The sequence below is a fragment of the Nicotiana sylvestris genome, chromosome 12, assembly GCF_000393655.2.
Source record: "Nicotiana sylvestris chromosome 12, ASM39365v2, whole genome shotgun sequence".
Classification (NCBI taxonomy): Eukaryota; Viridiplantae; Streptophyta; class Magnoliopsida; order Solanales; family Solanaceae; genus Nicotiana; species Nicotiana sylvestris.
In genome coordinates this window covers 9293394-9306793 of record NC_091068.1, presented here as the reverse complement: position 1 = coordinate 9306793, position 13400 = coordinate 9293394, and the positions used below count along the sequence as shown (strand labels likewise).

Sequence of the window (13400 nt, the reverse complement as noted above, 5' to 3'; positions counted from 1 at the left end):
TACTATTTCACCCCTCCAAATTATCTTAAACTTTTGATACCCCTTTTCCTTTGAGCCATACACAAAAAAAACCATATTGATGTCCAAAAAAGACCTCCCGATCAGTATTTGAGAAGTGCCAAGTTCATGCAAACGGAAGTCGGGAACAACATTCTGATCCCCAGCAGAGAAGAGGATCATAAACTGGAAATGAATGGATAGCCGAAAGAATCCCCAACAAAGAGCGTCATATCAACAACACTCCAATCCCCAGCTAAAAAAAATAAAAAAATAAAATGAGAGAGTCTTATCGGTGAAAACCTTCACATGCACCATGAGGTGACGAGAGTTGAGAGAAATGAGAGAGTCTTATTAGTGAAAACCCATCGAAGGGCACTATGAGGCGACAAGGCAAGATTGACGGAAAAGGTCCACATTTGGCAAAAGTTGAGTATATATTTATCCCCAGCGAGATGAGGCCATTTGATTGGTATGAATAGACTGGGTTGATCAATCCGGAATGCACGACATGATCGTTGGGATTGGTTATATCATTCAGATAAGTTCTTTTCTTTCCTTTTTCCCAGCATTTGTTCAGAAAAACTTCTTCTTTTTCTATCTTTTAAAATTATCACTTTTTCATTTCTTGGTTTAAAAGACTTTACTTCCCCAGCATTTTATTGTTGAAAAGGATTTTCAGAGCTTACTACCAGTTGCCAAAATGGTGCAAAGCAAAATCCAAAGATAAGGCGACAAAGCGAAAAGAAGTTTGTCGCAAGACCAAATGATGAATGAGTTTAGATCCTAAGAGGCCCAAATTTCCAAGGGAAGTTATGGATCAAATTCCAAGATGATCCCCAGCAGATTTGCGAGATACAGGAACAACTCCGACAGATTCTCGACCAAGCTCCACAATGGTCGGACAACACGGAGCGGGGAAGGAAGAGAAACGAAAACCATCCCCAGCAGGAATATCAGCCCCAACAATCAATATTCTCCCCAGCAAGTTTTATAGCAAAGCAGGGAAAAGAAAAAAAATCATCCCCAGCAGAAGTGGCACGGCCACTCGCCCCGTTTTAAACTAACAAATTTTTATTTGATTTGAAACAGGGAAAGGAAATATTATTGACCGCAGGAAGACAGGGTCACAAAGAAGATTATCAAACTGGGGCAGAAAATTTTCTCTCATTACGAAAATTTTCTTAAAATCAGATAGTCATTTGGGAAAGAGAGAAGATAACACAAGTTTTGAAGGAAGAAAAATCCCCAGCAGTATACTAGTAGGGAGATACAAGTTTTAAGAGAAAAGCAATCTTGGAAGAAGCAAGATAACCCAAAGTTGTAAAAGCAATGACCTTTGAATCAGTATCATCTCCACCATTGTTAAAAGGAGAAAGATAATTCCCCAGCAGTGTTATTCCCGGCAGGTTTCAGGGAAGTGAAAAGCACCAGCTTTAAAGGAAATAGTCTTTGAAGAAGGAAAATGACACATTGATGAAATAAAATATCGGTGTTATCCCCAGCAATTTTCAGAGGAATAAAACACCAATTTTGAAGGAAGCAGTTGTTGAAGTCAGGAGCCCGCCTAGAGAATGGAGGTGTTAAATTTAAGAAGTTGAAGAAGTTAGTAGCTCGCCTGGAGAATGAAGGTGTTAAAATTTAAGAAGTTGTTGAAGTCAGGAGCCCGCCTAGAGAATGAAGGTGTTAAAATTTGAGAAGGTGAAGAAGTCAAGAGCCCGCCTGGAGAATGGAGGTGTTAAAATTTAAGAAGTTGTTGAAGTCAGGAGCCCGCCTGGAGAATGGAGGTGTTAAAATTTAAGAAGTTGTTGAAGTCAGGAGCCCGCCTGGAGAATGGAGGTGTTAAAATTTAAGAAGTTGAAGAAGTCAGGAGCCCGCCTGGAGAATGAAGGTGTTAAAATTTAAAAAGTTGATGAAGTCAGGAGCCCGCCTGGAGAATGGAGGTGTTAAAATTTGAGAAGGTGAAGAAGTCAGGAGCCCGCCTGGAGAGTGGAGGTGTTAAAATTTAAGAAGTTGAAAAAGTCAGGAGCCCGCCTGGAGAATGGAGGTGTTAAAATTTAAGAAGTTGTTAAAGTCAGGAGCCCACCTGCAAAACAGAGGAGTACGTTTCAAGATCAAACAGAAGTCAGTAATGAGGAGGAGTCCAACATAAATCTCCAGCATAACAAGCTTTAATTTAAGAAGCAGTGTTCCCAGCAGACAGCGGAATAATAAAACTTGTGTTCAGAAAAGCAAGAGGCCAGTGTCATCCCCAGCAGTTTTTGAAAGAAAAGCACCACAGGAAACACAAGCCGACAAGAAAGCAAGGCAACTAGAGCAAGTGGAAGATAGATAAAGATTTTGTAATTCTTGGTTTAGTCTAACTTCTTGTTTTCTTTTGGCACGGTGCAATAAGGAGATCAAAAAGCAGTAGCAACAGCATGCAACAACAGTAACGGCAAAATCGCAGTTCCATGGTAGTCTCAGCTACCAAAACTTCCCGAACTATATTAACCTGATTCCCTTCTAGCCAGGGATATGTAGGAAACCTTTGAAGCAAAGGTTCAATTAAATCTTTTTCAAAAAATGCTTCACACGGAGTATTCCAACGGGCAAAAATCGCTCGTATCCGCTCACTTTATCTTTGTACAAAAACTCTTCATGTTTTCGGACAAAGAGGGGCAGCTGTGAGCACGTGATTTTTGCCTCACAAGAACTACTCCAAAAGAAATCATAAATAATTTTTCTTTATATACAATTTTGAATTTTCGTGGCATTTTATCTGTGCATGTTTATTTTATTCTAATTAAAAAAAATACAAAAAATAGTAATGGGTACATGTGAATTTAGGAATTAATGTTGCATTTTCATAATTAATTAATCATTGGTTTATATAAAAGGATAAAATAAAAAAAAATATATTTAGGAATTAATTAACCATAATTTGATTAAAGGAAAATCACAAAAATATGCATATGTGTTTCTTGCCATTGTGTTGATTTTATTTAAATGTTTAATTTGTGTGTTAATTATTATAGGTGTTAAATAATATGTGTGTAATTTTATTTTTTGATTTTTACTATTTATTTAGGATTTTTGTTTAATTTTCGTAATTAAAGAAAAATGGAAAACGGGTAAATGTAAAGGAAATTCGGATTGGGCCAGGAGAAATTCAGGCCCAAAACTCATCCCTCACCCAATCCAGACCAGCTGGTCTCAGAGACGAACGAAACGACGTAGTATGATGATGAAACTACCCCGTTTCGTCACCCTTCAATCTGAGCCGTTGATCGAACAAATCAAACGGTTCAGTGCAGCCCAGGCTTGGTTTGAAACGACCCCGTTTCAAGTGTTCAATCTGACCCACCCATTTTCTTTGATCCAACGGCTTCAAGGCCTCCCCATGACCCGATCCAGTTCGCCCTCCCCGGTCCAACCCATTCCCACGTTTAAACCAAACGACACCGTATAATTTTAACCCCTTTCACCCTGACCATTGATCGTAATAGATCTAACTGTTAAGATCAAAACAACTCCTCACTATATAAGCCCAAATCCTTACCCCACCCCCCAAACCAAACACCCCCCCGCTTCCTGTTCATCGTCTCCTTCAGAGACAGACCCTAAACCCTAGCCGCCTTAGCTCCCCTTCGCCTGAAACCCGGCGGCAACTACGCCGCCGGCCACCACCTTAACACCCTAGCTTCCCCACGACATCCTCTTTCCAGATCTGATACTAGTTTCCTTCGAATCATCACCGATCTTCTCGAATCTTCAGTCGAAAAGTTCGTCTGAAACTTCACCTATTCCGATGACCACCAGATTAACACCATAACATCCCCTGACCACCATCGTCATGAATCTGGTAACCGTTTAGTTCGAATCTTCCCGGAACTTCTCGAATCTTCAATCGAAGATTCGAGCATAACTCAACTCACACCAAACCATCCCAAATTGATACCTAACACTCACCTGACCCCCCTTAGGCCTAAACCAATGAAGGTTTGGTTCGAATCAAGCCGAAAGTGTTCGAACCCCAAATCAGACCCTCAAGAACCCTAAAAATCCAAATCATGGAATCAGTCCAATTAAATGAAGATTTGGGATCTAGTAGACCTTAATCGAGGTATTATCAGTTGAGAATACTTCGATTAAAGTTTGTTCGACCTCAAAAATGTCCAAATTCAAGTTCGAGCCTGGGTCCGTATATTTCTGAGTTTCCGAGGTATTTTATTTTTCTTTTCCTTCATTCTTGTATTCATGTTTTTCTATTTATGTATCTGTTTAGTTTAGTTTTATTAATTTTCCATCTTTTATCAATTAATTCTGCTCATCTCAATAGACCTTTTATTTGGTCCAAATCTGTCATTTGTTTATGATTGCTGTAATTATTATGTGTGTGATCGATTAATAAGTTGCGTCAATTAGTTAGTTTCCATTTAATCCTTAATTCTGTCAATAACACTGAAATTACCCGAATTGCCTATTTCTTTGTTTGCTGATTTGATCAATGTCAGTTGTAATACGTAATCATTCAATTAAGCTTCATCGAGTAGGTCGTTCGTATAGTTTGAATCAATTGGCATTCTGTTGTTTATAATTTTCAAATTGTTAGTCATCCGGTTAATTCAGATGCTGTTTTGAGTATGAGCATTATTCTGAATCACTGGAACCTTTGTATTTGATGTAGTTTTTGCCGTAAAATGCTAGCTGAATTGGTTATAGCTGTTAATCAAGTCAGTTTTGGTTAATTGATTAGTTAAACAGATTTTGATACAGTAGTTGTATTGGGCTAGGACAATAAATCACAGTGGTTTTCAGGGGCAATTTGAGAATGAAACAGTAGGAATAATATGTTAATATTAGTGTGTTATTAGTGGAATGTTAATGTCTTTAATTTAATGTGATAATGGGGAACAAAAGGAAATGGGGGGCTGGAAATTAGAAAAAGTCTTCCTTAGTGGGATTTAAAGTAAAAAGAGCAGATTTTAGTGGGAAATTCTGATTTTGTTGAAAAGAAGAAGGGTCGGGCAGATGGTATAAAAAGAGAGGAGACTGAAAGAGAGAGAAAAATCCGAAAAAATACTGGAAAAGAGAGGAAAAAATTCAGAAAGTAAAAATCAGAACTTTTACACTAAGAGTTAAGAGTGTTAAGGCTGAACTTTTACATTAAGAGTTTCAGGTTGCTTTTCTTGAGTGTTTAACAAATTAGAAGATTGTGTCCTTGCATTTGTCTATGTTTCATTTTGGTATTGCTAGTTTTCAGTTTTAGTATTTCCTGGATTTACTGGTTGTTGCTGTACTGCTGTGTTGCTGTGTATGCTATTGCTGCTTTCTGCACTGATCCTCCTCTTCTTCTCTTTGCTTTTCAAATATCAGGTACACAAATTGATACACTGGTTCTTGTAGGTTAAAACTTGAAGCATAAATACAAAGAAGTGAAGAGTTGAAGTTTTAAATTCATTATAGTTGTTTATTTATTTGTATACGTATTAGAATACCTTTTTCATTAGAATCATGTAAGTGTTTATTTATGTATAACTGGACATGCCTTTTTGCAATAGTTTAGTAAGAAAACTGCCCATGTATGTTTAGTTAAAAGGATTGATGATATAGTAACTCTTGTTCTGTTACTTCAGTATTATTTGTTAAATAACATATATCAAAAGCATGTTAGGCCATTTAGATTATTATCAAACATTCAATAGTTAACTCATTGAACAAATGGCCTGTTTCGGAAACTGATAGGAACATTGTTTAATTAGATACAAGTAGTTAATTTAATGCATGTAAATGGTTTAGAAAAAAAATTAATTAGATTTCCAAGTTCTTACATTCCAGTAGAACGCCACTTTAAATTTGAAGAAACTTGTTAATAAGATGATACCATTTTTTACAAGCTATGAATGTGTAGAAACCATTAACTAGCCCTATTGGATTAAGGATGACCCGGGTCCAGTTTTACCTCACATACGTTGGACTTGGGCCCAATAAATGGCAAACGGATCGCCCTTATTGCATCATTTTCAGAATTAACAAATCGTATACGGATCGTAACTAATAACCCGCAAGCATGTAAATAAATTAGGTACTTTTTCTTATCTTATTTTAGAGACGGACGACAATAGAAAAATATAGTTATTATAGGACGATCCTTTTAAAATAAAAATGGAGGTGTGTCTCGCCATAGTAAATCACAAATTGCGGGGCCCTCAGTAAATATTTACTATAAAAATTGCTTAGACTTCGGAATGAACTGTTTAGCAAACTTTCACGGCCCTACCCAAAGTAAGTGATACGCTAGTCGCTTTAGGCGGGCCTTTAATAATTTAATTTTCTTAAAACTCGGGTGCACATTTATGTGACCTAAATCAAAATCTCAACAGAGTCGAAATATGTCGATAACCACGGGTACATTGATGTGACGTGGTTCGAGATATATTTTCACGATGTTGCAATTCTCTATAAAATAATAATAACAATAAAGCGGTTAAAAGTTGAAATTGCACTATAATTTTTGAACATGTATTAAAATCAGATATTTTAGCCATTACAACAGTTTAAGCGATCGTGCTAGAACCACGGGATTCGGGGGTGCCTAACACCTTCCCTCGGGTCAACAGAATGCCTTACTTAGAATTTCTGGTTCGCAGACTTCATTTGGAAAGTCGAATATTTTCCTCGATTCGGGATTAAATTGGTGACTTGGGACACCCTAAATCTTCCAAGTGACGACTCTGAATAAATAAATAAATCCCGTTTCGATTGTCCTTTAAGTGAAAAAAAACTCCCTTCCGCGCCCTTTTGAGGCGGCGCGGGCGAAAAAGGAGGTGTGACACACTAAATGGTCAAAATCGATCCTTGTGCTCTCAATTGCTTATTCCTCACGCAGACAAAGAAAAAACCTAGAAATTTTGGTCTTTATCTTCTCCAATCTCTCTGCCTCTCTGCATAAATCACTGAAGTTTGGGGTTTGGAACTTAGAAGTTCTGGTTGCTCTCTCTCTCGGCGCTATTCAGTATTCACAACAGCTCCATTACTCCATTTTTGTGGTTAGAACTTAGAAACTCTTGTCTAATTGTCTTTTCTTTTTTGTTTTTGCTTCAAAGTTTTAGTTTTCAGTATTCACAACAATTTTAGTTTTTCTCTTTCTGATTTTTGGTTTGGTATTGTGGTTAAAAAGGGTTTACTCAAGAGATTTGAGCCTAAATAGAAACTATGGATATAGAATATTCATGTAGCGCCCGACTAGTTTAGGTGTACTTGATTGATACATAGATTGAAATCTCTTTTTTGTTTGGTATAGGGGTGGGGGCACTTTCTGTCCACGGGATTGTTGTGCAACAGTTTTAGAATACTATGCTAATCCTATCATCTGGAAAAATAAATTAGTAAATTTGTTGAATCCAAGTTTAACACGGGTTCGAAGTTGTTTTAAGCAGCTTCCATTTAGTACAAGTGCATGAACTGGTTCATTGAGAAAAGACTTGTGTGTTTATGTAGATATAAGTGTGAGACTTTAGAGAATTCTAATTTGCCATAAAAAGCAAAAAATTTAGTATTGGAATGAGATGAGCCTAATTTTAAATAGAGCTTAATGGCTGCAAAATATTCCTATAGATGCACTGCTATAATGGAATTGAGGTGCACTTGATTGGTACTTTATACATTTAGGGAATTGAAGTTAAGATGAACTTGTTGAAATTTTACAACAAAGTACCAAAAATAACTTCTGCTTCTCAAAATCAATCTACCAAAATAAGTAGAATCTCTTTTCGACGCTTTTTTATATTAGTTTGCATTTATCCAATTGTTTGTATTATTACCTGTATTTTTATAATTTAGCTCGATATCACGTTGTTTGACTTAAATTTTTCGGTGCACCTACTTGTTGAGAATTTTTTTTTCTTGTTCAAGTTTGAACACCCTTGAAAAATTTTCTAGCTTCGCCACTGGTTCTAACTTCCCCTTTTAACATTAATGACATACTTCTACAAAAACTACATGGCATCAAAGCTGGAGTTTTAATATCATTTCATTCCTAATTTATCAACGGCCAACAAGGAAAAGAAAAAGATTAGTCATTTCATTCCTAATTTATCAAGCTGGAGTTTTAATATCATAATTTCCACCAAACAGAATTATTTCATTCCTAATTTATCAGCTTGGGTTCTGTGAAAAAGCCAACACGGAAAAGAAAAAGATCATCATTTCATTCCTAATTTATCAAGCTGGAGTTTTAATATCATAATTTCCACCAAATAGAATTATCAGAAAAAGAAAAATGAAAATCGATATTTGTACCTGCTGGGTATAGAGGGCGGTGCAGGTGATTGAGGAAAACCCTAAGATTAAGGAAGGGATTACTCAGAAATTTACCGACTATTTGCGCCGGGCGGAGGAGATCCGAGCTGCGTTGGATGAGGGTGGGACCGGGCAAGGTCAGAATGGAGGGGATGCGGCTGTGGCGACAAGACGAAGATGAAAACCAAGGATGGCGAAGATGGGGAGGATTCTTAGGCTAACCTTTTAATTAGTTTTAGGCTATAAAATGCATACTACAATTTTGTGGCTAGGGGTTGAAGTTTGCTCTTATTTATCTCACTATAACCCATTGGGCGGATCGGTAGGCCCAATTTAGATTTCCCATTCACATGGGTGCCCAACTCAAACGGGTCAAAAGCTAACATAATCCGTGTCAATGGCGTTTGAGCTAAAAATATCATGAGATCAAGTAAAGAAAGCAACAGGAAAAACAAGTATGCTTCATCCCCAACAAGAACCCGACCCGTCAAACCCTCAGGACCCGACTCAAGACCTCCCTATTCCAGGCTATCTCCTCCACCATCAGCTGCTCTCCTTGAGAGTGAAATTGTCACTGATTCAGACTTGGCTTTGTTTGAGAAGCTTGAAATTTCTTCTAATAACCATCCAAGAAGTTTCCCGTATGGTGTGAAGCAGCAGTGTTGGGAGAAAGCGGAGAAAGTGAAGGGTAGAGACCCGGACCGATGGCGCCGCGACCCGTTGGGGAACATACTGTTTCGGAAGCTTGTGGGTTGTCCTGGTTGTCTATGCCATGACTATGACCATATTATTCCCTATTCCAAGGTACTTTTCTTCCAAGTTCTCAATTTTAATCGCTCGATTTCGTTTTGTGTGTGAATCTGTTTGGTTGGAAATCGAGTATGAGGAAGAAAGAAAGATTTGACAGGTAAATAATATACCAAAATGCTCTTAGAATCTACTTCTTTCTCCATTTCAATTAATGTGACTGTAGTTTGGCTCGGCATAAGTTTAAGAAAAAAATAGAGACTATTGAAACCTGTGGTCAAACTATATATATGTGGCTATAAATTTTTTTTTTGATAAGTATGTGGCTATAAGATATTTGAAACTTGTGGTTTGAAATATTCCATAACATTTGTGTGACTATAAAAGTTTCTCATTAAGATAAAATGGGTAAAATAGAAAGTTTAAAGTCAAAATTGTTTCCAAATGTAAAAATATGTTATTCTTTTTATGTTCTAATAAGGAAAGTGTCACATGACTTGAAACGGAGGGAATAGTTATTTTTGATGCCATGTAGTTTTTGTAGAAGTATGTCATTAATGTTAAAAGGGGAAGTTAGAACTAAAGTTTTCATAAATATAGAAAGCTGTCAATTTTTATAAATAGACCACATACAAAATGAAACAGATGGAGTATCTTTTAGATTTATAAGATGGACAAGTCTTGTGGCTATGCAAAGCATAAGCCGTTCAGACTCAAGTCCCTATCTGGATAAAGTAGGAGAGTTGTGTAAAAACTATCTTGTGAACACAGTGAACAGACCGTTATGAAAAATAAGTGTGGCATCACTAGTAGGGTCACCGGAGAAAGATGTAGTGCCTTCGCAAGGATCACTTGGAGATCGGCGCAGTACCGTCGGAGCTGGCACCGGAAATAGAAATGTTGCTGCTTGAATGGTAGGAGTTACTTAAACATTACCACAATTGTAGAGCCTCTGATACCATTTTTAGTAACAAGAGAAATAAAGAGATACATATATAACTTGATGATTTGGTAAATATTAAGCATCACTTTTTTCAATCAAAAGATACAGATGATATGTCCAGTGTGGGACATCTCAAAAAGAACTTTACATTTCTAACATTCTAAACTAACTCTTTAACATTCTAAGAACCCATAAAAAAGGCTCTGTAACATTCTAACAAATTAGCTTTCAGAGAAGTTTGGAGCTTCCGCTTGTCCTTTTTCTGGAAAAAGGAAAGGAAGGAAAACAACATAGCGAGACAGGTGCTTAGGACCACCGCCAGATAAGTACAACCTACCTGTGTCTCTATCGAGATAGTAGAGGTGGCGATGCCATGTGGAAAAATAAGAGAATAGAGATAGTAGATGAAGGGGTACCATGTGAGAAAATAAGAGGGAATACTTGATCATCTGATGAACACAGGACAGAGCTATTTATACGTGTTAACATAATATACATGATATTTGCACACTGCAAGACAATATCTAACATCAAAATTGATCGTTTGAACATTATAGCATTTTAATAAAAACCCTTTGACATTCTAACATATAAATTTATCAACTCAAAGCTCTGCACTGAAATTTTCCTTGTGGTACTTGTACCTCACTCCCGAGGAAAGAAAAAGGAAAGTCAAAAATAGAAGTTACAACAATTCATAAAGACCTGAATTGGGGTTATGACCGTTCTTCCTTAGCTTGTATAACGAATCTCATTTCATTGGTAGGATTGTTAGAGTAATCTGTCAAAGACATTCTTCTCATGGACTGCATGATTAGAATTTGATAACGTTTCATGATTTTTTTTTCTAATTTCAGTTCTTTTGCATGTTCATTTTTCATTTTATCACACCTGTGATTGCAGATATATCCAAAACTGAGTCAAAATTCAAACAAGTAGTAGAAGTTTTTCTTCCCAAAAATTCTGCTCAGTCTTAATTGATTGGGACCTCGTTAAACTTTGCAAAAGCAAATAAGAAGATGAGGAAGAAGCAAAAGAAGAGTATATTGTATAGGAGGAATTGAGAGACATGTCTATACTTCTGGGAAAAAAATACAAGCATGCTTAGGTTCATAGAATGTACATTGTATAAATGGCTTTGCTAAACAACTAGTAGTTTCCGACATCTTCATTTCTGTTCCTTTCTTCCTTTATTTCTTCTTCTTGGGGTTTGCTACAGAAGGTGGGGCAAGTGCTAAACTTGCTAAGTAATTGTTTTGTATATTCTATTTTGTAAGGCTCTATGATATGGCGATTTCTAGCCTTAGCTTTGTGGCATCAACCGAAAAGCTTACATTATAAATGCCATATTTTCTAAGCTGTTGTACTGATTATAAATGTCTGCTTCTTGAGAAGATGGACTAGTCTTTTCAAGCCACTGTCTGTTATAGATGCTTTATTATTGGCCTTTTGTTGGACCGACAAAATTTAGAAAGTAGACATTTTTAATTGAGGTTATCTGTTTCAAATTTTTGCAGGGTGGACAAAGTACATTAGAGAATTGCCAGGTTCTGCAGGTGAGATTTTTTTTCCTGTAAAACATATCTGTTTGTGCTTTATGTGGAGTATCTTGAAAAATTCTTAGCTGCACTATGGCATTCTTATGGGTGTACTGTTATTGTCTGATTCATTTTGATATCTAATCTGTATGATAGTTTATACTAAATGCTGCTTTAGAAGACAATGTTTCATTAATGATTTGAAACATATTCTACTTCATCTTTTAGCTGCAAGTTCATCAGAAAAACAAGGAGTATTAAGACTATTTAGGGATTATAGTCACTTGCGTATCTTGTGCTTTTATCTCCTTATTTTTTTAGCTGCTTGGGTTCTCCATTTATATCCATGTTTTCTGGACTAGTTATTTGTTTGACTGCTCCTTTGTGATTGCTGGAAGTTTAAAATCTGGTACATTTCTTAGATCCAGTGCCAATCTCAATATTGAAATGGAACTTGGCTAGCCAACCTTCACTCCATCCTCCCCTTCACCCAAAAAGAGGGGGAAAAAAGCCAAAGAGAAAAGAAAAGGTTATGATTATTTAGAGAGTGGGTAGAAAATGGTTTAGTGTGTCTAAGAGTTGACATAATTGATGATACGACTCTCTTCCTGCAGGCGACAGTTAATCGATCCAAGGGGAATCGAACTGATATATCAAAAGCTGAACTTATTAAGAGAAGTTCTTATTGTCGGGTTTCAGGTAGATGCAGTCTTGTGTTCAAGTATTTATAGTTTATGATTTACCTCTGCCAATTAACCTTTTAAAACTACATCCAGGTCGTGACATGGATCTTCTTGAACTTTCTGCCTACGGCAATGTCCGTCATGGGCAAGATTCCGGGGGATGTAAAATTCAGTGAGTCATTAATTAGATAATTTCAGTATTACAATTTCTTTGTACAAGATACTCAAGAATGACATTGATACACTTCTCTTCCTTAATCAAAGGAAAGGGTGTCTGTTTGAATTTAGGCCTAATATTCGTGTATCAAATTGCCCGCAGTTGTTAACTCACAATTGTAGCTAGCTTCATGATCCTTGCTACTTGTATGGCAATTAAAGCTCTTCACTACTTCCACTCTCACCTCTAATTTTCTTCTGTTTTTGGCTTCGCTTTTCTATTTTCTGTATGTTTATACGTGCAAGTTAATACCCTTCTTCTGTCCATTCTGGAGTAGACAAAGGAAGTGGCTTGAAAAGTGGTATTACTGGTTAATGAAAGCTCGAGGAATTTTGTTGAGAACCTTTCAGCTTCATGTAAAGCACTTCTGACTTGTTTTTCGTAGTTTGTGTAGGTGCAGCCACTGGGTTGTTGTTGTGTAGGTGCAGATTAATTACCTCTGCAATCATGCATAGACCCTAAAAAGTCGTTGAGGGAGTTATTCTTGCTCACAACCCCTTAAGGTTTGCACTCACTCTCTTTCGATAGAAAAAGGAAGAACTATCTAAATTGTTTGAAAATTATGTCTGTTGTTTTTTATGGTTACCTTTAGGCTAGAGATTGATTACGCACAAGGCAGTTAGTCAGTAGCAATCAGGTAGTTAGCACATTTTGAAGGCTGATGGTGATGATATTTTGTTTCATATTCTCATATTCTTAAGTATCCAGCACGTTGATAGTTGCCAATTTCACGAAGCTATCATTACAGTAGAGTGTTGCTGTTAAGAAAAGCTGAAGCAGCCAAAGAGTGTAGCCGGTACCGGTCAAAGAATTGGTTGAAAAGCATGGTTTACTAGGTTCAAGTTCTAGCATTAGACAAATACTGCTAGGTAATTTCTTTCATATGCATTAACGTTGATGGACATAGTTATCCCATAACTGTGTTCATGAGAGGTAAGAGATAGTATTGATTAAAGATATCGATATCTGGCCAATATTCGGAGTTCAGGTCC

The 13400-nt window shown here is 36.8% G+C and overlaps 1 protein-coding gene across 1 annotated transcript; it reads left to right on the top strand.

The window, feature by feature from the left end:
* The first annotated feature begins 8666 nt into the window (after positions 1-8666).
* Positions 8667-12585, top strand: LOC104229556 (uncharacterized). Its single transcript, XM_009782207.2, has 4 exons — positions 8667-9084; positions 11488-11526; positions 12123-12207; positions 12285-12585. The coding sequence occupies exons 1-4, from the start codon at positions 8701-8703 to the stop codon at positions 12365-12367; spliced, it is 591 nt and encodes a 196-aa protein (XP_009780509.2). The 5' UTR covers positions 8667-8700; the 3' UTR covers positions 12368-12585.
* Positions 12586-13400: the final 815 nt, after the last annotated feature.